General features: G+C 41.2%; 2 protein-coding genes across 3 annotated transcripts in view; one reads left to right on the top strand and one right to left on the bottom strand.

Moving 5' to 3' along the window:
* Positions 1 to 27,696, top strand: part of LOC137654499 (uncharacterized) — a 125,518-nt gene that overhangs the window by 84,658 nt on the left and 13,164 nt on the right. For both annotated transcript variants that reach the window (XM_068388173.1, XM_068388172.1), the window contains exons 10-12: positions 7,292 to 8,008; positions 21,073 to 21,180; positions 24,180 to 24,367. In XM_068388173.1, coding sequence (XP_068244274.1) covers positions 7,292 to 8,008; positions 21,073 to 21,180; positions 24,180 to 24,367 — 1,013 coding nt within the window. The remainder of the gene's footprint in view (positions 1 to 7,291; positions 8,009 to 21,072; positions 21,181 to 24,179; positions 24,368 to 27,696) is intronic.
* LOC137654244 (uncharacterized) lies at positions 13,433 to 15,779 on the bottom strand. The gene is made up of 2 exons (XM_068387874.1): positions 15,597 to 15,779; positions 13,433 to 15,467 (listed from the first exon to the last, which is right to left on the bottom strand). The coding sequence occupies exon 2, from the start codon at positions 15,360 to 15,362 to the stop codon at positions 13,509 to 13,511; it is 1,854 nt and encodes a 617-aa protein (XP_068243975.1). The 5' UTR covers positions 15,363 to 15,467; positions 15,597 to 15,779; the 3' UTR covers positions 13,433 to 13,508.

Below are 27,696 nucleotides of genomic sequence, written 5' to 3'. Positions count from 1 at the left end.
TATATACTTACACCCTTATTTATTGTAAACATACATTTTATTAAGGCAGCCTTCCCTCCATGCCTTTTCTCTCTCTCTCAGCTAGTGCCGCCAGGTACTAGCCCAGCCGGCAGCATATCGACTGGGCCAGTGCTGTCAGGTACTTACTTGGTTGGCGGAATGCCGACTTTACCAGTACCGCCAGGTACTACCCAGCCGGACTGTGCCGCCAGGTGCTAGCCCTGCCTGAACTTCAGAATATGATTATACAGTAGCCAGTATATTTGCAGTATAGTATATACTGCAGATAAAAAACTATTGTATATATTATACAGTAATTATTTTCCAACATATCTTGTGTATCCCTGCACAGTCTTTGCTGAGACCAATCCTATATTGAAAGAATAGAATTCCTTCAATACTCTGATTAGAAATCAGTTAATAACTTACCCTACAATATTAAATAGTTTAGAGGGGTTAGTGGTAGTACACTTTTCTATCCCTAGAGGTTAGAACCCTTCTCTTTGGAGTTTTCCCTGATCAGGAAACTCTATAGTCTTAATATTGGGTGGGGGGGGGGGGGGGGGAGGTCACAGCAATTGGCTGGGAGGGATACACAGGTATGTGTCTTTCCTAATTTCTAGTCCAGCCGGCGATGTGCCGGCCGGACTGTGCCGCCAGGTGCTGGCCATGCCGGCAACATGCCGGCTGAACTACAGTAAATGATTATACAGTAGCCAGTATATTTGCAGTATAGTATACAGTGATACCTCGGTAGTCGAACGACTCTATACTCGAACAATTCGGAGTTCGACCAAAATTTTCGAGAAATTTTTGCTGCGGTGCTCGACCAAAAATTCGGTACTCGACCAGCCGAACACGTGACGACCGCATGGGCTTTGTGATGATCGCGCCATCTCGGCCACTCTCGCTTGTTCGGGAAGCATCAGTTCTCTCGAGAGCGTCACTCAGACAACGCGCGATCAGCATTCGTTGTGATTTAGTGATTTTCAGTGCTTTTAATTGCTTTTTTAGCTTTCATAATGAGTCCCAAGAAAGTAATGAGTGTTAAGGGGAAGGAGAAGAGGAAAACAGTGCGAACAACGATCGAGTTGAAGAAGGAAATTATAGCGAAATATGAGAATGGTGTACGAGTGTCCGATTTAGCGGTAGAATACGGAATGGCGAAGTCGACCATTTCTACGTTTTTAAAGCATAAAGAAATGATTAAGAAGGCGAATGTTGCAACGGGAGTTACGGCGGTAACTAAGCAAAGGCCACAAGTGATTGAGGAGATGGAAAAGTTGCTTTTAATATTTATTAAAGAAAAACAGTTGGCCGGGGAAAGTGTTAGTGAAGCGTTCATTTGTGAAAAAGCGTTGCATATCTATGAAGAATTAGTGAAGAAAAGTCCGAGTACCAGTGAAAGTGATTCATTTACATTTAAAGCGAGCAGGGGTTGGTTTGAAAAGTTTCGTAATAGAACAGGTATTCATCGTGTTACTAGGCATGGGGAGGCAGCTAGTTCGGATGTTCCAAGTTCTCTCATCAATGAAATTTGTTCCAAGTGGGCAGATGTGCAGGCTTTTGCTGAAAAATACCACCCAGAAATTGCAGTAGCAAACCGGGCAGTGCATATGTTTAATGATAGTGTCATGTATCATTTTCGAAGAATACTGCAGAGGAGGAAGAAACAATTAACAATAGACCAGTTTTTCACAAAAGAAAAGAAAGCTGCTACATCAAAGCCTGTTTCTCCTCCAAAGAAGAGACAAAGAAGAGAAGAAACCCCTGAAATAGATCTGCCCACCCTTTCATTGGAGAGAGAAACAACTCCTGAAGGAGAACTACCCCGCCACATCATGGAAGGGGACTCTCCTTCCAAGCAGTAACCTCCCCCTTCCATCCTCTCCACATCCATCCCTGTATGCCATCGAACCGCTGCTCAAAGGTATGTTCACTACAGTACAGAAAATGGTTTAAAATTGTTTTATTTTAGTACAGTAAATGGTTTAAAATTGTTTTATAGGATTTTCTGACCAATTTCATACACATTTAGATAATTATTGTTGTTTAGGTACACGTTTTATTAATATTTTGGGCCTGTTCGAGTGCTTGGGAACGGAATAGAATATATACCATTATTTCTTATGGGGAAAAAAAATTCGGTACTCGAACAAATCGGAGGTCGAACACGGATCTCGAACGGATTATGGTCGAGTACCGAGGTATCACTGTATACTGCAGACAGAAAACTATAGTATTTATTATACAGTAGTTATTTTCTAACATACCTTGTGTATCCTTGTACAGTACAGTCTTTTGCTGAGACCAATCCTATATTGAAAGAATGGAATTTCTTCAGTACTCTGATTAGAAATCAGTTAATACTTACCCCACAATATTAAATAATTAAGAAGGGTCAGTGGCAGTGTACACTTTTTCTATCCCTAGAGGTTAGAACCCTTCTCTTTTGAGTTGCCCTGATAAAGGAAACTCTATACAGTATCCTTAATATTGGGGGGGAGGTCACAGCAATTGGCTGGAAGGGATACACAAGTATGTGTCTTTCCCAATTTCTTTCTAGCTTACTATCCTAAGCTATAATGGTTAAAATATTAATATTTGCATATCTGTTTATCGTGTGAGATAAACAATTGCATAATCATGTAACTTTCCTTTCTTTACAGAAAGAACCCTAGATGAAATGCGATGCGATCTTCTGCAACCATAGGAGTAGGAACTTCTACGGTAACAAAGCGTGCAGGTCTCATGCCCCCTGCACCATCATTACCGAATCCCTGCAATATTGGGACCCCCAAGTCTGCAATATCTGCGGGACCTTGGTGACCGAAGGTGTCGACGACCCCAAGTCAACGGAGTCGAGGGATGCGGCACGTGAAAAGCTGTGCAAGTGGGTAAGAGGGTTCCAGAAGAACTCTCCGGGACCATACCTACCTAACGATAGGATGCGTAGCTTGCTTTTCCCGAAAGCGGGTAGTGAAATTGTTGTGCCCCAAGCACGACCCAGACCTACCTGCGTCCAGATTGCCATCGAGACGGATGTCAGTGAGGCGTTGCAAAGTATGGACATCCACCAGGAGGAAGGAATGTCGGAAGTGTCTATGGACACTGAAAAGGATCTATTAAAGGATGATCCCGAGGAGGAGTCTACTCTACCTCCGGAAGATGATGATGATGTCGAGTCGGAGTTCCTTCCGTCTGTACCGGCACCGGATCCATTACCCTTGACATCTTCAGCTTCTACCCATCCATTGGACAACATGAGCCAGGCACTAGCCCATCTTACGGCTTTAATGGAGAACATTCGCAAACAAGGCGAAGCAAGGGAAGCGAGATTCGAGAGAGAACTCCGTGAAGCTCCACTTATCGCCTCCCGAGGGTCATACAAGCGACCCAGAGTGCAACACCTCCCACCCTGCTCCAAAACCAATCCCTAGAGGTATGCGGAGTTTATGCCGATTACGAACGGCAAACTCTACATCTCAGAGAAGATGGGAGCCGTCCCCTTAGATGACATCCAGTTTTGGCCAAGCTTTAACGCTTACCCTGATTGCTTCATTCGACTGAAGCATGAACCAATGCCAAAAGAGGAGACGGAACTGGAGGAGATCATGGTTTTCGACCGCGATAAGGCAGAGGCTCTCTTGTCAAGTAGCCTGAGAAAGGCGGGCTATTCGGTTTTGAAAGTGGCCGCCTTGAGCAAGAAACACCCTACCTTTCTTGCTCCTAGTTCAATAGCCTTCCCCTTTATGTTGAAGGCATTTAATTCTGTTGCCAAGGCAGTGGAGGCAGGCAAATCATGCCCTTCACTAGAGGAGTGCAGGCCAGTTGTTAGCCTTGCCCATGCAAGAGAAGAAATGGAAGGAAGTCCACCTAACCTTCTCAGTAGGGAAACTGGACGCAGACATCGCTGGACGACAGTTTAGCGAGAATCTCCCTAAACTTTCTGACTTTCTCTTACGCAAGGAACAAGAGACGAAGGAGAGACTTGTGGCATCTTTATCCCTAAAAAACTAAAGGTCTATCTTCGTAGAACTTCAGACTTCAGGGGAGGACAGCTCTTCAAAGGAAAAACTTCAGGATCAAGCTTATCTTTAAAACAACTGAGGGCGAAGCTCACCTACTTCATTCGCAGAGCAGATCCTGACAGTACACCCACAGGTCATGATCCGAGAAAAATTGCTTCATCACTGAACTTTTTTCAGTATATGGACTTTGAGCGTCTTCGCTCATATACTGGATGGAAGTCATCCAAAGTGTTCTACAAACACTACGCAAAGCAAGTCCACGAACTGAAGCATCATGTGGTGGCGGCAGGTAATGTATTAAAACCTGTTGTCTAGTACTGCGATGAACAGTTAATTGATTGGGACTATCAATTAGGGTGAAAAGGTGACACTTCTAGTGCAGTACCTTTTAAGTGAGTGTCACCATGGTGACACTAAGACTGTTCAAAATCTCAGGTGTGGAATTATGCAGATAACACTTGTGCCGTGTGTACATAGTACACAGTGTTGATAGTATACAACATTTACAGAAAATTATATTAGAAAATTTTATCAAAAATTTTCAAATTTAGAGTGGCACTCATTTCTTCTGTTTCAGGGAGAAAAATATTTTCTGCATACGTTGTACGTATAATTCCCTTAACACGTTACACTCGTTATTTCATTTGGTCATTTATTTGAAATAAATGTCCATTAGAGTGTAATTGCGTCTTATTTCGCCCTGCAATTAGCACAATAAATATGCCAGAGTTCTCTTACTTATTTAACTAAGTAAACCTCATATGATTGTATGCTTACAAACAATGGATATAGGTGACACTTAGTCCTTCCGACAACATATACAAACAGTGAGACTTTTGTATATCTAGTTGATACTTATGTTTGTTCATACAATATATGCAAACCTTGAGACCCCTTTTCTACTATCTAGTATGACTCTTCCCTGCAGGGGGCAGGAAGCACTAACATTGTCCATGATTAGTGGTAATGACGGATAATGGTAACGTCATTTGTCTCAATGGTCCGGATGACCATAGAAAAATGTCCCAAGGTTAAGGCACCCGTGAAAATCCACAGATACAGTACTTTCTAGTAATTCTCTGGTAAACTTCCATCAGGACGACATGGCTTGAGCCCAAAAAACGGATTTTGAGCGAAGCGAAAAATCTATTTTTGGGTGAGATGGCCATGTCGTCCTGATGGACTCGCCCTCCTTTTCTATAGAAAAGGACTTGGCAGGATCCCTCCCGAAACTACTATATCTGTAGCACCATGCTCAATGCTACAAGGAATGAGCGCCATCTTGGATACAGCGCCATCTAGATAGTAGTACAGGAGGAAGGGTAACCTTGATAACGGCTCCCCTTCTATTTTTGCCACTTGTCCCCCTCAAAACGAAAACGCTCTTCGGGGTGAAGATTGCTATGTGTCGTATCAAGATATACGTCCCCCGATATTATGCGATATCTTTAAGAGAAATTTTAAGGATATTCGCGCCAGGAGTTAGAATTCTAGAGACCTGAAGGTTAATTCTCTGGGAATATCACTGTAGCCAAATATCCCTTAGAAAGGTACCTATAGGAACCTTCCATCAGGATGACATGGCTATCTCACCCAAAAATAGATTTTTCTCTTCGCTCAAAATCGGTTTTTTGGGTTGAAATGTTTTTATTTCTCATTTTTCTCTTGTATTTATCTTTTGTATCTTACTACCCCTGGTTGGTGTGTTTTAATATAGCCCATTAATTGAAAGTTGTCTTTACCTGGTACGAAATGTTGCCAGTCATATCAAGAAGAGGGTCAGATTAAGTATGCCTATATCACATAGTCAGACCTAACCAGCTAAGCCCTCTATGCTTCATACCAACTACAGCTGTGTGAATTGAACATTGCACAGTCTGCCTGTGCATTGGTCAGATTGCAATAGTCTTGTGCTCCAAAGTTCCTTCATTCATGTATTTCTCCTTTCTCTTGATATTATTTTTGTTAAAAAATGTTTTTATATTTATCTGGAAGAGCCAATGTTTTTTTTTTCCAAGTTGTCTGAATCTTTATGCTGAATCCTGGAGTTGACCTACCCAAGTGCTTTATTTTGTGATTCAGATTGCTGTATTTTTTATCGAAATAATCCTTTGCAGTAATTCTAATGTTTACTACAATTAATTAATAAAATTACTTTTCAGGGACATTATTTCTATAGCAAAATATTTGTAAGATTATCAAGAGTTCTTATAAAATATACCTTGATAATTTAACACGAATGGGAGACGCATAAAGAGAAAGAATGCCTCAACTCCCAGCTTCTAATTCTGAACTCAGCTCAATAAAACCCTGCCAGATAAGCTTGATTACTAGAATAACTGAAGTGGATTTATTAAAATAGGTCTACTTTCATGTATACTATGATATTAAATGGTAATTACTATTGCCTATATTGTGAAAACATTTAGGGAGTAAATTTACACCTATATGGCATAAGACAATAGGGTAGCCTAGCAAAAATTCATGGGGAAGACTTAGCTTCAGCTAGGTGGATTCAAGCAACTTGAATCATAACTTATGGAAGTTTATGTAACAACACACCTTAGTACAGTATATGATTGGCTATGGAATAATCATTAATTCAAAAATTAATTTGTAAAACAATTTTATAGCTTATAGAATATTCATACCAGATATGCTCAGACTAGGTTACCGCAAATATTTATCAATGTAAACATGCACTATTCATATTTTATTATAGGTTTCTCTCTTGTAGCTGTGTGTTACAATTAAGAAACAAATTTAGCATAGCTGTTGACATCACACACAAAATTAAGATTTTATTATAAACCATATTACAAACTACCACCAAATTGATTACACCACTTGATCAAAATGCGTGTGGTTGTCATTGTGGATTATATTAACAATGTGGCATAATTTTTTACACTAATCTAATGTCAAGTGAGTTTTTATTGTACTGGATGGTTTTGTATATTTTTAGTGATGTATAGTATTTGTAATAATATCTTGAATTTAATATTTGTTCAAGAAATGGAAACCATGCCTACGTTTTCATGTCTGTATATAAAGATTTTAGTTCTTAAGCTTTTTTATTTTCATTATGTAGTATTTGATTTTGATTTCTTGGACTTATTTGACTGAGGTTTCAAATTGATTCCAATTTAGATTAAAATTAAATGTATCACTATACTTTCTATGTACAGGGCTTTAGAAGTTTGTAAAGACAGCTATTTTGAGAATTATACCAGTTCTAACTTCGATGTTTGTATTTTCAGCCAAATGCATTGGGTCAACAGGATTCCCCAACAAAGCAGAAAAAGTATCCATTTCAAGGAGTATCAATAAGGGATAGAAAAGATGAAATTGAAAAACTTATTTTACAAGATAAAACAAATGTTAGAAAAGATCATCATAATTATTTTCAAAATGCTAAATCTAATATTCCAAACAAGTATGAAAATAAACCATCCTTTCCCTCCAGAGTAGCTCAACCCAAAATTATTGTAACTCGACCAGAGGTAACTGCACGTAAAACACCAGCTGGGAAAGCACGCGTTGTAAAGCGTAGAAGTGTTATTCCATTAACTAAGAGCATCCCCAAGTGTAAAGCAAAAGACAAGTTGTCGTACAGTACATCGAAACTTACCAGGTTTTCAGAAAATAAGCATTCCCAAATAAAATCTGTGAAGAAAACTCAGAAAGTAAGAGGGCAGTCTAATATTAAGAAGTCCAGGCAATCACTCATATTAGATGTACCAAAAGTTGAGGTTACACCTGAACCTGTTGTTATTGAAGAGAAACCTAAACCTGTTGAATTATGTCATGCTTCAACCAACACAGGGATCTTGTTTTCATTTGGAAAATCGCCAAACCGGGGGCTAGTTAGGGAAGTTGATGTACTTATGGAAGAACAGGAAGAACTTACCAGAAAGGCACAGATGATTTTGGATGAAACCTTAGAGCGGCGCAGAAAAATGAAGTCTGGTAATCTTGTAAGTACATTTTATTGTTTTATGTTTTATTTCAAATTAATCAACCATTGCATATACTGTACATTATTTGTTCCTGAGCAGGTATAAATCTTCCTTTTTTGTTTTAAGTATTCTTCAGTGTGAGCTGGGATGGTTGTTGAAGCTTAGTAAACAGGTAGTCAGTTGTTGACACAGGCTGGTACTCCTCCCTCTTATGATGTAAGCTATTTACTCATTCTTCACCTGCAGTAGAGCAAGGACATACCCGCTGTGCTCTGACTGACCGATTGCTGAAGTTTTGTTGTTAGTTGTGCTTATTAAAAGATTAATAGGAAAGACTATGAGAGAGAGTATTTTCCACTAAAATGCTGAGAAAAGCAAAGTTATGTGAAGAAATAAAGTTGATCATCAACATTTAGTGGCTTAACATTTTTTAAATTTGATTATTAATGGTGACTCCAAGGAGTAGTATTTTACAGTTCCTTAGAGTAATGTTTTATAATATCTGCAGGACTTTCACTTCTGTAGCAGGATATACAGAAAAGTATTCACAGTTATAGAAGAGTTTATGTACCTAATTGAAAAGATATAAAATCTGTTATTTCTCAAGGGTTTTAAAAATTTATTTATAGAAGAATGTAAGTCTGCTCAACTTAGCTCTCCTTCAGGAGAGCTTTTTAAGTAATCATTATTAATACTAGTAAAATCAATAGTTTTCTCAATTATTTAAGGAAAAATAAAGGACAGTAGTCATGCATGTATAATATTTGAGAGCAGGTTGAAGAGTTTGATAATGTTTTACAAGTGAATTTTGAAGCCCTTGTAACTTATTAGGTTACTGTCCTTATTTTCAGTTTGATAACTATGACTACTGATGCGTTTATGTCTGAAGGGTACTACAGAAATTATAGCATTATTAAGGGGTATGATTTTTAACATTTACTGGCACTTAGACATATTGTGGTGAATTGTTCCTTGGGATTTTCTTTGCTGCAGTAAACAGTAGTGATGAAAAGTGAAATAAATGATTTGAGGCCTACAATTTTGTCTTGGCCATAATCCTTCTCCAAGTTTGAGTGATGTAAGGATCGTAGCTTTAGGTTTTGGCTCTATTCTTCTAATTGTGCTTTCAAAATACTTATGAAAATTAAATAGGTTGCATGTGTGCTTTCATATACTTGTTGATCATTTGCTCTGTAGCTTTGTATAGAGGTGGGGCTGCTAAGTCCTGCAAAGATCTAGTTACCGTCTGGTGCTTGATTATGTGTTTAAGGGACCAATGCTTGGTTTCTGGTATTGGTTTTTCAGGACTAGTTATTGGTTCTTTTCTACTGATGTTGGTATTGATTTGTACTTTACATGCTCTTGGTATCCAATATTGATGCTTTTGGCTCTATGGTTCCACGTGTGTGGTTCATCAGACCAGGTATTCCTGGATCTTTGTACTTAAATTTGGGGATTTTGCTCTTGTTCATTGCTGATGCATTTTGGAGCCAGTTCCGGTGCTAGGTAGCCTACCGATATATTATGTTCAGGCTGTATCTCTGTACCAAAACATCTTTACATCCAATTGCCTTGGGAAAAAACCATTCAGGTAGTTTTCTTCTCCTGGGGCTATTCTTTCTTTAAACCATTATCTCTAGTAAGATGGGCAAAGGTGTACAGGTAATTGGTTCTAGATCCTCAAGACTGCATAAAATCTTGTAAAAAACTAATGCCAGGCAAGATAGGGACTGATTTCAAGACCTCTAGTACTAGCTTTGACAACTTAATTCCACCACCACTTACTGTATATTGGGATTCATGTCATGTAAATAATTTATTATGAAACATATGTAAAAAAAAAAAAAAAAAAAAAAAAATGAATTAAAACCCATTAAAGGGATTTTGACGAAGGAAAAATCTATTTCTGGGGAGAGACCTGTGGCGCCCGGCGAAAAGTCCTTCTTGTATACCTTTTCTGATAAAAACCTTCCAATTATACCAGAGAAAGATAAAAGCATGGAATGCTGAGGTTACAACCCTCGCGCGAGCACCTTTTGGGTGTCGTGTATAAAGCAAAGGCGCGTGAAATCCACTATTCACAGGTTGTCTTCCATTTAGTTAATTCCTTCGCCAAAGGGATGGGCCGATACAGAGGCCCTAGACACATCCCCATCGCCGCACCACCCACGCCACGACGCGAGCGCCATCTGAACAACATCCTTCTGTATTGACCATGATGGCTTGGAAAGGAAAGGGTGGGATCGTGTAAAATAAGGGGAAGGGTTTCGCCGGGCGCCACAGGTCTCTCCCCAGAAATAGATTTTTCCTTCGTCAAAATCCCTTTTCTGGGTCGAACCTGTGGCGCCGGGCGAAAATGTACCAGAGAATGCCTTCCAAGCCCAACAATAACTACTAATTTAATAAGGGGAGAGAAACAACACCATGTAAAGAAAATCATATATAATTCAGGTAAGTAGGCATAAAATATAAACTAGCCACAGGGCATAGTGATAACAAGGAAACCTCTGAGTATCAGAGGAAAACATGCAACAAATCTGACATGGCTTAGAATATCCCAACTTAATAACAAGGGAAAACAATAATAGTTACAATCATATTAACCTACTGTAATATGTAATACACTTAGGGCTAACGAACCACCAAGGAAGCGGCGTCGTGGTGCGAGTGGCGGGTAGGAGGGAGAAGAGAAGAGATGGATGAAAGGAAGAACAAAAGATCAATGGGGAGAGATAAGGCTCCCAGCTGCAACCGTTGGATATTTAAGAGCCTGTAAGTTCTTTAGATAGTGGCGTTTGAAGACCATAGGAGATTTCCAACCCGTGTACTTCTTAAGGTTATCAAAGTCCATATTCTGGAAATAGTTGATGGAGGTAGCTATCGATCGGATATCATGAGCATGGGGAAATGAACCCGGATTGGCTTGTTTAATGAAGTATAGGATCTGTTGCCTAATGCCACGTATGGAAATGGTACCTCCTTGTTCTCTGATAAACAAGGGGCCAGACGATTGGGTAGCAGTCCTGGCTAAAAAGGCCCTGAGAGTGGTGACCGGACATAGAGAAGTATCTTGGAGAAGAGGAATAATCTTCCAAGGGGACCACCTATTTTGGGGGTCCTCGTTCTTAGCTAGGAACGCCCTGTCTGGTGAAAGAAGTACCTCACCTGAAGGGAGGAAATCCATGTTCTCTGAGTTTCGTGAGAGAGCTGCTAGTTCTGAGATTCTGGAACCCGAGGCCAAAGCTGTTAGAAATAAAGTCTTCCTAAGAAGAGTGATATAAGAGCAGGATTCGTTGTCCGTGTCGGAGGCCAGTTTGAGGACATCATTTAGAGACCAAGAGACCTTTTGAGGACGGACCGAAGGTCGAAGCCTAGCACATGCTTTTGGAATAGATGAGAAATAAGACTCCGCCAGGTTAATGTTAAACCCAACCAGGAAGACTTTCCTCAGAGCTGACTTAATGGTGGTTATAGTGCTAGCTGCTAGGCCTTTGTCAAAAATGGACCTAAAGAAGGAGATGGCTAAATTAGGAGTCATAACCGAATGGTCTGAAGTCCTTAAGAAATCCGCTAGTTTCTTAACCGCCGAATCATATTGGCGAATCGTTGAGTCCCTTTTGTCTGATTCTATAAAGAGGACATTATCTGGGTCGATGTTTGCGTCCCTACGTGCCGCAAACTTCATGAAATCCACAAAGTTAGGGTTTTGGCTATCCTTGAGGAATCTGACACAGTCCGTGTTTGGACCACCTGGGTCAGTTTGGGGAATGGGATCCGGAAGGGACGGAGTTTCAACTCGAGGAGGAGAGGAAACCAACTGCTCTTTGGCCAGTGAGGTGCCACTAAAGCTACTACCCCGTTGAAGGAGCGGAGTTTGTGCAAGACTTTCAGTAGAAGATTCACTGGAGGGAATAAGAAGATCTTCTGCCAATGGTTCCAATCCAGGGTTAATGCGTCCATGGCATAAGCCTGAGGGTCCAGGTTCGGTGTCACATAACACGGGAGTTTGTGATTGAGTCGGGTCGCGAATAGATCTACCTGGAGACCTGGAACCAGCCTGAGTATCCACCGGAAGGAGTGCATGTCCAGGGACCACTCCGATTCCAGTGGGCTCGTCCTGGATAATGCGTCTGCTATCACATTCTGGACTCCTGCTAGGTGAGTTGCTGACAGGAACCAGTCTTTGTCGGCTGCCAAGGTGAAGATAGTGACTAGGATCTGATTCAGGTTGGGTGATTTGGACCCCCCCCTGTTGAGGCAGTGGACTACGGCCGTACTGTCTGAGACTACTCTGATGTGGGTCGACCTCGGAGGGGAGATTCTCTTCAGGGTCAAGAACACCGCCATGGCTTCGAGAACATTGATATGGAACTGTCTCATGGCGGGTGACCAAGAGCCCTGACACATCTGATGTTGGGAGTAACCCCCCCAACCACTCAGAGACGCGTCGGTATGAATTGTCACTTGTGGAGAGGGGAACTGTAGAGGAACTGACTTGGAGAGGTTCCTCCGATCGGACCATGGTCGTAGTCTCATTTTCAAGACAGAGGGGATCTTCGAGGTCTTGTCTCTTAAAGGTATTGTCGCCCTCTTTCTCCAAACTCGATTGATGTCTTTGAGTTTGGCTTTTAATAGGAGATCGGTCAGTGAGGCAAACTGGAGTAGGCCGAGGACTCGTTCTAAAGCTCTTCTGGACACCTGTTTGTGTTTGAGAAAGTTCCTGACCTTGGAAGCTATCTCCCTCACCTTCTTGGGAGGAAGGGAGAGCTTGTGCTTTGAGAGGTCCCAACGGATGCCTAACCATTCGAAGAGGCTTGATGGTTGTAGGCGGGACTTCCGGAGGTTGACTTGGAAGCCCAGTTTGGAGAGAAAATGAAGTACCTTCGACGTAGCTCTTTTGCATTCCTGGTGCGACTGGGCCCAAATGAGCCAATCGTCCAGATAGGCGACGATTTGTATCCCTTGGTGTCTGAGTTGCTCGAGCACCGTCTCCCCCAGTTTCGTGAATACCCTGGGGGCAATGCTGAGACCGAAGGGCATGACTTTGAATGCGAAGGCTCTCTTGCCGAGACGGAAGCCTAGATAAGGAGAGAAGTTTCGAGCTACTGGGACATGATAATAGGCGTCGGTAAGATCGATAGAGGTGGTGACGGCCCCACGGGGAAGTAAGGTCCGTACCTGAGAGATAGTCAGCATACGGAACTTGTCGCAAAGGATGTAAGAGTTGAGCTTCGACAAGTCCAGAACTACCCTCAACGCCGACGAGTCTTTCTTCGGGACTGTAAACAGACGGCCTTGGAACTTCAGGGATCGAACCCGCTTGATTGCTCTCTTCTTGAGTAACTCCGCAGTGTACTCTTCCAGGATGGGAGTGGGTCTCTGGAAGAAGGTCACCGGTGGAGGAGGGGATCCCTGTGACCATTTCCAACCCAAGCCCCTTGATATTATGCTGTGAGCCCATGGACTGAAGGTCCAATGATCCCGGAAGTGATAAAGTCTCCCTCCTACCGGCATCACATCATTGGGAGGGAGTGAACTTAGGGCCCCTCCCTCCACGGGAACCCCTTGCTCTGGGCCCGCCGCGTTGGCGGAACTGTCCTCTACCTCTGGAACTCCCTCTTTGGTATCCACGAAAGGAACCGGAGGGTTCGTAGGCAGGGTTGTATGCAGGTGAGGGCATCCAAGAGGGGTTGGGCTGTGTACCAGGGGGAGCAGCGAGGTAGACTACCTGCTGAGGAGGTGCCTGTTGTCGAGAAGTCGAGGCCGCGGAAGGCTGTGGGGACGAGGTACCCCGGGCCGCTTTGTAAGGACTAAACCTCAGCTTCTTCTTGAAGAATGTGTGTCTCTGGGGTTCGAACCTCTTTTTGGCTGAGAGACCCCACCTTACCTGCAAATTCTGGTTTGCCCTCGCTGCGTCCTGAAGAACCTTATCCACCTCGGTCTGAGGGAAGAGGGTCTTACCCCAGCAGGAGGAAGCTATCAGTCTGTTCGGCTCATGCCTGATGGTGGCCTCCGACAGAACGAACTTCCTGCAACTAACCCGTGCTGACCAGAAGTCATGGAGATCTATTTGGTAGGATAGCAGCTGGTTCTTTGTGGCGACTCTGAACAGCGTTTCCTCTGGGTAAAGAGATGCAAGGGACTCCATGGAGGTGATGGATTGGAGGGACCTAGCAAGTCTAGTACGGGTCTCGAACTCAGTTTTGAGAAGACTCTCTATTAATCTGGGAAGCTTCTCAGAGAAAAGAGTAGAGGCACAGTCCGGGTCTAGTTTCCCCACCGTGAAGGTAGAGGCCGCAGCATCCCAGGCTGCCGAGGAACCCGGAATAAGCAAAGAGGTGGGGTCCGTCTCCTTGAGAGCCGGCATGGAAGAGCCTTCTTTGATGGCCTGTATAGTCAGCTCTGTGACTTTGTCTATGAGCGGCAAAGAGATGGAGGCCGCTGTCGTAAAAATAGTGTAGGAACCCTTGTGAGGGGTGAGCTTTGAGTTAATACACCCCCACTCTGATAGTGTTCTGGCCCAGATAGCCTGGGCCTGCTCTTTTGGAAATATGACCGTTTCCTTCGGTACCTTGTCCATACGGACCAATGCATGTTCCTTTAACCGTACAAAACCATTGAACGGGAATGCTAGGCCAGGGGGATAGAACTCCAGGTCCTCTAGAGGGCGGGTGCCCATGCCCTCCAGAGTTAGGGAGCCATCTACGAATGGAGCATGCAAAGCAAACCGCCAAGGATTGTTTTTATCGAAGGGCGGCAGCTTCGATGCGTCTGGGGCAGAAGGGGGAGGGAACTGAGTTCCGGCGCGGATCAGAGTAGCCATCATATCCTTAATCTCTGTTATTGCACCAGAGTGATGTTGAACTTGATCCCTGACCAATCCTTTGATCAGTTGGATGGGGAGGAGATCAGCCCAGGGTACCTGAAAGTCACCCGTTGGTTTTTTCTTGGATTTGGTAGACTTAGACTTCTTAGGAGTAGTGGTTTTACGAGGAGCAATATGAATATCAGGAGCTGTCGAGGGTCCGGGGACCGGTGACGTTGATACTGGCAAAGCTGAAGTCTTATAAGTTCGAAGTGGCTTCACCTTGGGTCGTACGGAGGCAGAGGGATCCCGAGGAGAAGCCTTAGAGTTATCAAAACCTAGAAAGGAAGAGGTAGAAGAGGGAGGAGAGAAAAGGGTTTCCACCAACTCGGCACCACTTACCTGCTCGTCCCTGGGTTCTACGTCTATATCCAGACCAGCCATGTCCATTGGTACGAGGGTTTCGTCCTCCACGGAAATGGTAGCCCTGACTTCTTCAATTAAAGGGGCAGCAAGGTCAGGAGAGACTGCAGCAGTAGTCGAGCCTGGGAAGAGACGGGAGGCCATATCCCCATCGAGGAGATAGGGAGCGCCAGACGGGGCATTCCTGCCAAAGCCCGACACCCACGGCCGAAGAGTAGCCCTTGCTGACCGAAGAGAGACATCATCGGCCTGTAAGATTTGCAGTGATTAGTGATGGAGGAGGGGGTTTGCCCTCCTAAATATACTGTGTATATCATATTCATGTCTATATTAGTGTCTGCCAACGAGAAATAAGGAACAAAGGGAAAACCCACTTACATCATCATTCAGCAGAACTGACGACAACTCGTAACAGAACGAGCACAAATCCGGGAACCACACTGGGTATTGGGCCTGTCCCGGTTCCTGGATAAAGGGAATGGAGCAGTGGGCATGAGACCGGCAGAGGTCATGCCCAACGGGGTCGCTGAACGAGGCAGAGCATCCTTCAGCAGTACAACGGGCCTTCTGTAAAAGAAAGGAGACATGAGTCTGGTGATGCTTGAAACTCTGATAAGGGATAAAAACCTATTATTTTAGAGTTCTGGCACTCACTGAATTACCTAAGCACCCATATTGCCTTGACCAAACAACTAACTATTAACTTTAAGTTGATACTGCCCCATACCATTGTTGGCACTTTAAAATTCAATTGTCTGTATATTTGTAATGCACCCAATTCTGTTAATGACATAAGGATAATAAGCTTAAAGTAATCCGCCGACCTCCAAGGGTCGGGGAAGCAGTGACATGCCCTTAAAATAAATACAAACACCAGCCTTAGCTAAAGGCAAGGCAAATATAAGTGTGAAGTGTAAGGGCGACCTCCGGTGAAGCCGGAGCTCCGGTGAGGCCGGATCGTAATGAAATGTCCTGAATAAAGGAGCCTTAGCTAATTAGCTAAGGCAACTTTAAGTGTTAAGTGTTTGGGCGACCTCCGTCGCCCGGCGCCACAGGTTCGACCCAGAAATTATACATGTTCTGTATACAAATTTTCCATCCTTGCAGCCTCTTGTTTTTACTGTTAAAGCTTATACGATGATTGAAGCTAGGTTGACAACCTATAATCTATAGGTCTCGATATGCAATATTGACCAGATGAAAATTTTGTGACAGAAAATGGCCTGCAGAAACAACGGATTTTGAGCGAAGCGAAAAATCTATTTTTGGGTGAGATAGCCATGTCGTCCTGATGGAAGGTTCCTATAAGTAGCTTCCTAAGGGATATTTGACTACAGTGATATTCCCAGAGAATTTACCTTTAGGTCTCCAGAATTCTAACTCCTGGCGCGAATATCCTTAAAATTTCTCTTAAGGATATCGCATAAATCAGGGGATGTATATCTTGATACGACACATTGCAATCTTCACCCCAAAAAGCGTTTTCGCCTCGAGGGGGAAGAGTGGGAAAAATAGAAGGTGAGCCGTTATCAAGGTTACCCTTTCTCCCATACTACTATTGAGTATCTAGATGGCACCATATCCAAGATGGCGGTTATTCCTTGTAGCATTGAGCATGGTGCCACAGATATAGTAGTTTCGGGAGGGATCCTGCCAAGTCCTTTTCTATAGAAAAGGAGGGCGGGTCCATCAGGACAACATGGCTATCTCGCCCAAAAATAGATTTTAAACATTGAACTTACCCGCTGGTTATATAAAAATAGCTTTTGTCTCTGACGTCCAGCAGAAATTAAAAAACTCGCGGCAATCGCAGATAGTTGCCAGGTTTACACTAGCGCCCTCACGGGAGATAGGCCAAACCATTCCATACTTCACCAGATCTTCTCTGCCGCCATTGCTGGCAACATCGTTTGTAATTCACTCGTGATTAACCTAGATTTTAGCAGTTATCTTGGTGATACCATGGTTTCTGGCATTGGCTTATTTTGTTTATGTTTGGTATTTGATTGCTATGTTATAGCTTAAAAGGTAGGATTAGAAGTTTTTTCAATCTACTTTAAACTAACGTAAACATGATGGCGGTAGGTAAACACCCCGCTTCTCTATGACGTCACAGTCATATGACGTAAGCTAGAGTATGACTTGCATTTTCTTTCTTTTTCTACAAAGAATGATAAGTGATTACTATCTTACAAAGTATCAAGTTTTATAAGATAAAAGGATTATGTTATTTTGAGGAAATTTTTGTCCTTTTAGTATACTTTAGATAATCTTCGATCTGTTTTCAAAGTTTAACTAAACTAGCGTTCAGTTTTATTTACGCTACGCAGTTCTCAGTCAATCGTTACAGTATTACAATTTTCTTTGTATCGTTATTTATGAAAAGTAAATTCTTCTTAAAAACCAAAGTATTTAAGTTGTATAAGATAAAAAGGAATATGTTATTTTACAATAATATTTGTTCTTTTAGTATTTTTTCTTTAGCTAATCTTTTTGCAAAGATTTAAGAAAATTAGCGTACTGTTAATTTTACACGACATAGTATTCATGACAATCGATATAGTCTCATGATTCTTTGTATCGTTGTTTACTTGTTTGTTTTTGGGAATACTAAATTGTTTTGTATAATATATATAGATGTTCCAATTGTAAACTGTGACTAATCATCTTTTATTGGAAACCCTTAAGTAGTAAGGGTTGTTTACATATATATATATATATATACATATATATATATATATATATATACAGTATATATATATATATATATATATATATCGTCGTCGGCGCCCACTCGTGTCCGAGTATTGGGTTCTGACGTTAGCCATCAGCCTCCTATGAGAAAGAGATGAAGAAGGGTGGAGGAGGAAACGACAGAATGCCAGTAGCTGGGTATATTGTTTTGGGTGGTCGTGTCTTTGCAACGGCCACGCACACACACTTGGCCTACACCGTTTTCACCGCGGCTCAAGCCATATGAGACAGGCGGCTTCTCCGATGTTGGTTGCATCGGGCTGCCGGGTTCATGTTATGTCAAGGCCCTCCTTGTTGCCTGCCCGACAGGCATTGCCCTCTTCCGCCGGCGCTGGGAAGCTCCGCCGTTGGGGTCTTGTTTGGTTTGATTTTGGAGTTTTCCTTCTCCTAGCCTTTGTCTATCTTAATTAAAGGAGAAGGCCTATAGGGGTCCAGTCTTGGTCTGGTCTCTCAGAACTGGCCTTAGCGGTATGGTTGAGCCTGCCAGGGTGGATAAACTACCCCACCGCCATTGCCCAGCCCATCATTGAGACACTCAAGCCCCTCTACTGCAGCAAAGTGCTGGACCATCAGAGGGGTATATATATATATATTATATATATAATATATATTCTTTATTCCTATATCTATTCATTTAATATTTTATATGAAATATTTTGTTACATTTTATATAGGATTCAATACCTATTGCATTCTCATTCAAGCCCTTGACAGAATAGTAAGATCTCTCACAACGGGCATGTCTACTTTTGGCTTATGCCAAAGAGTTTAAAAGTGCAAGTTTTTTAGTGCTAAATTAGTGCAGTGAATTTATTCAATACAGTGAAGGATGCTTCTGTTCGGACCTGTCGTTATCCTGACCTTAGACCTCTTTCAAGCTCCCTGACCCATGGGAGAAGTAATGTCGATCGGCGAAAGGAAGCGAGAGGCATTAGCCTGGCGCCGAGCGTCTTGTAAGACCCGAACAGGAGTCCCCTCGGGCGTTCCTATTGACGATTCTCAGAACGCTCGCCCTCGCCGTAGGTAAGGCAAGGTAAAAATGTTTTATAACACCTAACGCAGAGCTTTGGACGTCGAGCGTCCAGCAAGGCTAGCTACTAACGCTGCTGTAAGAGTTTGACATAATGTTTGTAACTTAATGCAACTTCTTGGTTTCTCTTGTTCGATGATCGTCTTTTACTAAGGTGGCCATATGCATTTTGGCCAGGACCATAAGCATGTCTGGGGTACTTCATTGGCCTGCACACATCTCTATGCAGTTTTGTAGGGATAAAGAAGCCGCAAGTCTCTCCTTCGTCTCTTGTTCCTTGCACAAGAGAGAGTCAGAAAGTTTAGGGAGATTCTCGCTAAACTGTCGTCCAGCGATGTCTGCGTTCAGTTTCCCTACTGAGAAGGTTAGGTGGACTTCCTTCCATTACTTCTCCTGCGTGGGCAAGGCTAACGACAGAGGCCTGCACTCCTCTAGTGCAGGGCATGGTTTGCCTGCCTCCACTGCCTTGGCAACAGATTTAAATGCCTTCCACGTAAAGGGGAATGCTATTGAAGTAGGAGCAAGAAAGGGAGGGTGTTTCTTGCTCAAGGCGGACACTTTCGACACCGAATAGCCTGCCTTTCTCAGGCTACTTGACAAGAGAGCCTGTGCCTTATTGTGGATGAAAACCATGACCTCCTTCGGTTCCGTCTCCTCTTTTGACATTGGTTCATGCTTTAGTCGGATAAAGCAATCAGGGTAACCATAAGGCTTGGCCAAACTGGATGTCATGTAAGTGGACAGCTCCTATTTTCTCTGAAATGTAGAGTTTGCCGTTCAAAATCGGCTTAAGCTCCGCATACCTCCAGGGATTGGTTTTGGAGCAGGTCGGGAGATCTCGGCCTCTGGGTCGCTTGTACGACCCTCGGGAGGCGATAAGTGGAGCTTCACGGAGCTCTCTTTTGAATTTCGCTACCCTTGTTTTGCCTCGTTTGCGAATGTTCTCCATTAAACCCGTAAGATGGGCCAGTGCCTGGCTCATGTTGTCTAATGGTGGGTCAGAAGGTGAAGACGTCGAGGGTAACGGCTTCTGTGCCGGTACAGACGAAAGGAACTCCGACTCATCATCATCTTCTTTCAGAGGTAGAGTAGACTCCTCCTCGGGATGATCCTTTAATAGAGCCTTTCCAGTGTCCATAGACACTTCCGACATCCTTACCTCCTGGTGGATGTCCATACTTAGATGTCAGGATGCCTGAAAACTTTAAATCAATCAATCAACCTCCCTGACATTCGTCCCGATGGCAATCTGGACGCAGGGAGGTGCGAGTCGTGCTTGGGGCACAACCGTTACACTACCCGCTTTCGGGGAGAGTTCTTCTGGAACCCTCTTACCCACTTGCGCAGCTTTTCACATGCCGCATCCCTCAACTCCATTGACTTGGGGTCGTCAAACCCTTCGGTCAACAAGGCCCGTCAGATATTGCAGACTTGGGGGTCCCAATATTGCAGGGATTCGGTAATAATGGTGCAGGGGGCATGAGACCTGCATGCTTTATGACCGTAGAAGTACTCACTCATATGATTGCAGAAGATCGCATCGCGTTTCATCTGGGGTTCCTCCTTTCCAGAGGCGAAAGCCGCTGGAGATTACATAATAAATCCTCACAAAACCGATCAAAACGTTAGATCAACAGGGAACACCACTGTGCGAATTCGCTACAAAAACAGGAATAACCGCCATCTAGATACTCAACAGTAGTATGGGAGAAAGGGTAACCTTGATAACGGCTCCCCTTCTATTTTTGCCACTCTTCCCCCTCGAGGCGAAAACACTATTCGCGGTGCAGATTGGTATGTGTCGTATCAAGATATACGTCCCCTGATTTATGCGATATCCTTGAGAGAAATTTTAAGGATATTCGTGCCAGGAGTTAGAATTTTGTAGACCTAAAGGTAAATTCTTTGGGAATATTACTGTAGTCAAGTATCCCTTAGGAAGCTACTTATAGGAACCTTCCATCAGGACGACATGGCTTAAGCCAAAAAAAGGGGTTTGTATGAAAAAAAGAAGGAAATTTATATAGAATATTTAATTTAATCAATTAATGTAATATTTTTGCTTTACAGTTGGAGAGTTTTAAGACTTCTATATCGCCATTGAAAAGATTATGCGGAATGATTCAGGACAAATCATCATTTTTAGATATTTCTTCGAGTATCTCAGAATCAGTGAAGGTATGCAAATTTATATCTTTATTATTCTTATTCCAGATAATTTGATTTTTTGTTTTAAGCAAATTTGCTTTTGTTACATATAAATAAATTTTCTATAGTTACATGTACTGTAAAGCATAAAATTGTTGCCATCATAATCCTTCATCATATATACATGTAGAATATTTTTTGATGAAATTTATTTTGGAAAAGGTGATGAATGGATAAAGGAAAAATGTAAACTCTTAAGCCATCCTAAGCGCATCATATAGTTTGCTGACTGTATTGGGCAAATAGTTAAGGGGGAAGTAAAAATCATTTAGCTGATGAATAACATCTTGCTAACCAGCAAAATTGAAAACTGCTGAAAGCTAACCACTTTAAATCAAGTACTTGACAATGTTGGGACTTTTAAATAAAAGGTTACTATAGAAATATTGATATGCAGTACTTTAGGTTTTCTATGTCTCAGAAAATAAAGTCTGTGATCTTCAGATTTGGACACTGCCAAAAATATTTCAAGTCCATAATTGCCAGACTCTTATAAGACACGATGCATTGAAAAAGACAAGTAGCTATTGGTGCTGGGAATTATTTTTGACGTTGACCCATTTTGAACGGACACAGAACAGTTTACACAATTTCAATATTCTGTCATTTTAATGAAACTGGTTACTTTGTAAGGGATTAGTGATTACTTTCATTACATTGTTTTAATCTGTCATACTCATCAAGGTCACAAAGACGTTCAAAGATAGTTTTATTTTTCCTTGATTTTAACAAAGCTGTGAATTGATAACAATTTTATCAATGATTTTGCTCCTGAACTATTTTCTATAGGTTGCTGGTCAGTTTAATATACCAAATTTAAATTTTCATAGTATTTTTTTTTATTATTAAACTTGATAGTAGGAGAAATATTCAGGCCATCAATAGTATATTATTAGGTCTACCTTGGAGAGTGTTAGATTATTATTTAATGAGGAATATTGGATTATGTGTAAAGTTTTATTGTATTGTATTACTTGCCAACCCAAATATGCTGTATATCCTGATCATTTTAGGCAATGCAATGTTATGGTGTACTGATGGCTTCAAATACTTCTTGTGGTGCATATTTTGTTGCACTATCATCCCATGAAACAAATATACTCTTCACCCAATTATACTTTACACGAGAAATTTCTGCAATATGACCAATTCCTGTATGCAGTTTACTGTAGGCATCCCTTTGTCCTACTATTTAGCCTTTCTACTTTACCTTTGTTCCCAACTCTGCATCAATCTTGCTGGCCAACCACTTTACTGTTACTATATAGAGTATAGTGCAACTGCAAAGTCAACTTGTTCCTTGATGCTGAATAGCTTCCTTATCCCCAGCTGTGGCTCATGTGGCTTAGATTTATAATTCCAGACAAATCCAGTATGTATGGTCAGTCAGTAAAGCTTGTAAAAGAAATGTCACCACAGAACTGTGTAGTTTTCATTTTTGACAGTAAGTCCTTTGAAGATCTTTCAAAATTATTACCATACAAGACCAATTATCCAACACGTATGAGTTCATTCCACAAATTATGTGAAGTTTATATAAGTACAGTATACCCCCGCCATACGACATTAATCCGTTCCGGAGTTGGTATCGTACGGTGAAAATGTCGTATGGCGGGGAATTGAATAACTAATGCGTGCAAAACCCCAGGTAAAAACATTGAAAATTAGTATGCAACAAAATATTATAGTAAGCACTGTAATACAGTATACATATATATAATACAGTATACATGTACTGTATAGTATATAATTAAAAAACATTACAGGATAAATAAAAATTATATACTGTACCGTACTGTAAAGGAAAAATTAAATTTTATTTACCTTTGGAGTGACGTGACTTGAGCTGGTAGTGGGTGGAGGCAGAGGGGGGAGAAGATGTTAGATATAGAAATGTATCAATGCTAATTATGTTATGTACACTTAACAATAAATTTATTCTTACTATTAAACACTTAAAATTAAAAATGCTTTTTCTTTATGAATTTTTTTAGAACTAGAAAAATTACTCTTTTAGCTTTTTTGATAGAATCACTATTATCATCTTTGCTTTCTGACACTTCTCTTTTGGAGAAATATCTATCCAAAGAAGCCTGTTTCTGACGATTCCTCAACATATTTCTGAAATGACTCATACACTTGTCATTAACACTCTCCATAAGACGACTTGTGTGAAGTTTTTCTGGGTGTTTCTTTCCAATGAAACTCGTAAGGTTTTCATACCAACCGATAACTTTCCTTATTTCTGCCGATGTCGTTTCTTCAGCGCCCCCCCCCCCCCCCCCCCCCACACACACACCGTAACGTGAAAAAAACGTAAGCTGGGGACGCTGTACCCCGGAGGTCTACTGTAATAGAATATGATTGATCTCCATTCATTAGTTGCTTTTATGGAAATTATAATTGATTAAGCAGATTGGCTATTAATTTTTGCGATTCTTCACTATAGATAGCATAGATATCTCATGACATCTATCATCGTCAATGAAAAGCTGTGTGTGGAATAATAAAAACAGCGATATATATTAAAATATTAAATCCTGTAGTAGACTGTATGTATTCTGGAAGTACTTGTAATTTTATCTTACCTTTGAATGAGTGTCACTTATGACCCCTGGGTATTAGGTATATATAACCAATCTCCATAATGCACACACACCTAAACTCGAATGTGTTTTTGGGGATTTTAACATTTTTAACTTGCTAGGAGTATCAGGTATTTAAAAAAATCCAAGTAATGATATTTTGTCAACCTTCAATGTTTTCATTTCATCTTATTTTAAATCCCAATGTCTTCAGTTTATCTAATTGTTAATCTATTGAAAAAATAAGCTATGATTTATTTATTAATAATAAACCTTTGGTGCAAACTTGTGAAAGTTAAGAACATTGACTGATGGGTACATACTTTGTTAGTTGTAGCTCTTAAATTACTGAAAAGCTAAACTACCTATATTAATATTTCTCAGGCATCTGAAGCTGACACATTTAATGGTGCTCTGTGTGAAAAAAATTCTTCCTGTTTAGAAAACAGCAATATGGACATTTCTGTTGATACTTCTTTACAAAATGAAAGCTTGGGTTGCAGTATTCTCAGTAACACTGGTGATTTTAATTCAGGACCTATGAAGTGGAAACATCTCAAGTTGAATAGCAGGTAAGTTTTAAATAATTTAAGACACAAATTCACTATCATCATTCATGAATAGGAGGAGTTCTCTTCATTCTCCTGATCTTGTTTGTTCATAAATCATTCTTTGTAAAATGCTTGGCTTCCTTCCAACAGCTTCTTCAGCACTAACCTTTATTAATCTTGAGGAGAAATTAGCCCTTTGTGCATGCTCGGACACCCCTAGGAACATCACTATAGCTTGTTTTCGTATTGACTTGGCAGCATAATTTTTTTTATTTTTGTTTTCTTTTTGTATTTCATTGTAAAATATTTTAAGAGCACTGGTTTCACCTGCATTAAAGAATACTTTAATTTTTATAACATTTGCTAAAGGCCCTACTACTGTTTTAAGCTACTGTCAAGTAAAATAATAGGATCTGTACAATTATGTAATACTACCCTGGAAACCTAATAGTGTACATTTATTATTCTTAATGCAAGCCTATTTCAAGAACTTGCTCCAAAGTCAACCGAGTTCCCGAATTGAATATCCATCTGTAGTACTGTACTTTGTACATGTTCTGTAGTTAGCCTACCATAGCAATGTTTTTTACTGGTTAAAGTACTGTTTTCCAGTGATTCCACTGTTTGCAATGATTGATCTTTGTCTTGATTAAATTATCACCGTAGCAAATAATGTTTTAGATAGCTAAGAGTTCATGTACTTGTTTAAAATTTTATTTAAAATTTTATAATTCCCAATTTGTTCCTAAATTGATACAAACTTTTGCTTTTAATAGGTGTATGATTTCAGCGAAACTGGAAACACGAATGTTAGAATTTATAACAAGTTGTCAGTAGTTACTAGCTGATAGTGGGAGAAGCCCTCCCTCCCCCCACTGCCAGCTCACTGAGAAGCCACTTTGACCCTACCTGCCGAGTAGTACAGACATACGCTCGGTAAAAAACCTTGTCTTATTAATTGCCTTTTTTTTTCATCTTTGTAGATTACTTGAGCATGTGTCTGATTATGGAGAAACCACAAGTGGTCTTGCCCTTTGCGGGACTTTCATGAGCAAGCCGATTGTGGATCCCCATATTTTATGTCCTGCTTACTGGAGGCATGAATGTACATAGTCTCCCCTTTGTGAGGAGTATAGGAAGTGGTTGGCCACCCAGGGACAGGAGTTGGGCAAGAAGAGGAAAAACAAAACAAACCAACATTCTTCCCCTTCAGATTGTACCACAAAGGCTAAGAAATCTGATGGTTCTCTTCTTTCGCCCTTTGGAACTCAAACTTCTGATCCTCACCTGATGGGATGGCAAAGGAAGATGATAATGTAACCATGGGGGAAGCCCCGAGAGAGATGGCAATATTTGCTTTCCCTAGAGGAGCAGATCTCTCTTCTCTTTATCAACTCATCGACTTTTTTTTTTTTTTTAGATGACATAAGATGTTTTGGTCATAATTGGGGCTTAAAGGTATCCCTTTCAGAGAAACTTCTTCAAGGTTTGTTTTAATCCACAGCAAAGTTTTCAAAAATGGAATCGGCTTTGTCTGTGGCACCTGCGGAGGAAGCCCTTGGCTCTTCACAATCAGGATTTTCTTCACAAAAATAGCTGCCAGCTATTCTTATCTTTAGAGGCACCTTCAGCTTCCAGAAAGTGCTCGTGCCCCTCCTTTGTCTCCTAACTTCTTAATGACTACACCTTCATTAAATGAACAGTCTTCGAACTTAGACTGCCTTTAAAGAAGAGAGGAGAGCTTTTCTTGAGCAAGATCAGAAAGTCACTGACTAGCCGAAGGAGCTCCATCCTCTCTTGTCACGACGAGAAACTAGATTTTTTTCACGCCTGCTCTTGGACTAGATATATCTCACCTGTTTGGGAACATTTGTGCTCTATTAAATACACACACTTGTCAGTGGAACATACTTGTCATTTCACGCACCTATAATTTTGAGCACTAATGTTTATTTATGCTCTTCATGCTTTTGCACTCCTGTTAGCACGTGATCTCTGGCAAGAGAGTGCTATCCTATTCATGCACAAGTATGCTCTCCAGGTTGCACTCGCCTTTTTCGTGTTATGCCTTCTGTCTTGGAAGAATCTCCTCCACGCAAACACATATTGCATGAAGCTGAATCCTAACAAAACTCAAAGTATGATTGTAAGTAGGTTGAAAATGGTGGCTCCTCAACATCTAGATCTCAGCATTGATAATGTTTTTTTTAACTGTACGACTTTTTAAAAATATTAGGTGTGATTCTCGACAGCAAATTTAGTTTTGGGAAATATTAGGCCTGTGTCTTCTTTAATTGCACAAAAAATTGACTCATTGAGAAAGTCTTGTGAGATTTTTGGTGATCAATCTATTCTCAAAAAGTATTTTAATTTTTTCATTGTACCTTGTTTCGAGTATTGTTCTCCTGTCTGGTCTTCAGTTGCCGATTCTCATCCTAATTTGTTGGCCATGAATTTTTGGTCTATTAAATTTCTTATTCCTGATCTAGATATTAATCTCTGGCATCGTCGTTCAATTAGTTTGTTATGCTTGTTCCTCGAGATTTTTCATAATTCTGACCCTTTACATTCAGATCCTCCTGGAAAGTACCATCCTGTTCATAGCACTATGTATGCAGTTAATAATAATAGTCTGGCCTTCTCCATTATGAGGCTCAATACTACATTGTATTCTAGAAGTTTTTTTCTAGCTATGACAAAGTAGTAGAATGATCTTCCTAATCGGGTTGTTGAATCGGTAGGGCCTCAAAAGTTCAGTTCAAAGTTGCAGCAAATGTTTTTATGTTGAACAGGCTGACATAAGTCTTGTTTTATAGTTTATTTATGAGAGCTCTGTTTTAATTTTGTTACTGTTCTTAAAATATTTTGTTTTAATTATTCATTACTTGTCATATAGTTTATTGAATTCTTTTCCTCACATGGCTATTTTTTTCCCTCTTGGAGCCCTTGGGCTTATAGCATCCTGCTCTTTCAACTAGGGTTGTAGTTTAGTTATAATGATAATAATAATAATACATATACCAAGGCACTTCCCCCAATTTTGGGGGGTAGCCGACATCAAACACATGAAACAAAAAAGGGGACGTCTCCTCTCTACGTTCCTCCCAGCCTGATAAGGGACTCAACCGAGTTCGGCTGGTACTGCTAGGGTAGCAAAGCCCACCCTCCCACATTATCCGCCACAGATGAAGCTTCATAATAATGAATCCCCTACTGGTGCTACCTCTGTGGTCATCCAAGGCACCGGAGGAAGCAGCAGGGCCTACCAGAACTGCGTCACAATCGCTCGCCATTCATTCCTATTTCTAGCACGCTCTCTTGCCTCTCTCACATCTATCTTCCTATCACCC

The sequence above is a fragment of the Palaemon carinicauda genome, chromosome 15, assembly GCF_036898095.1.
Source record: "Palaemon carinicauda isolate YSFRI2023 chromosome 15, ASM3689809v2, whole genome shotgun sequence".
In the NCBI taxonomy this organism is placed as follows: domain Eukaryota; kingdom Metazoa; phylum Arthropoda; class Malacostraca; order Decapoda; family Palaemonidae; genus Palaemon; species Palaemon carinicauda.
The sequence above is the reverse complement of the archived record's forward strand: the minus strand, read 5'-3'. Positions and strand labels throughout refer to the sequence as shown.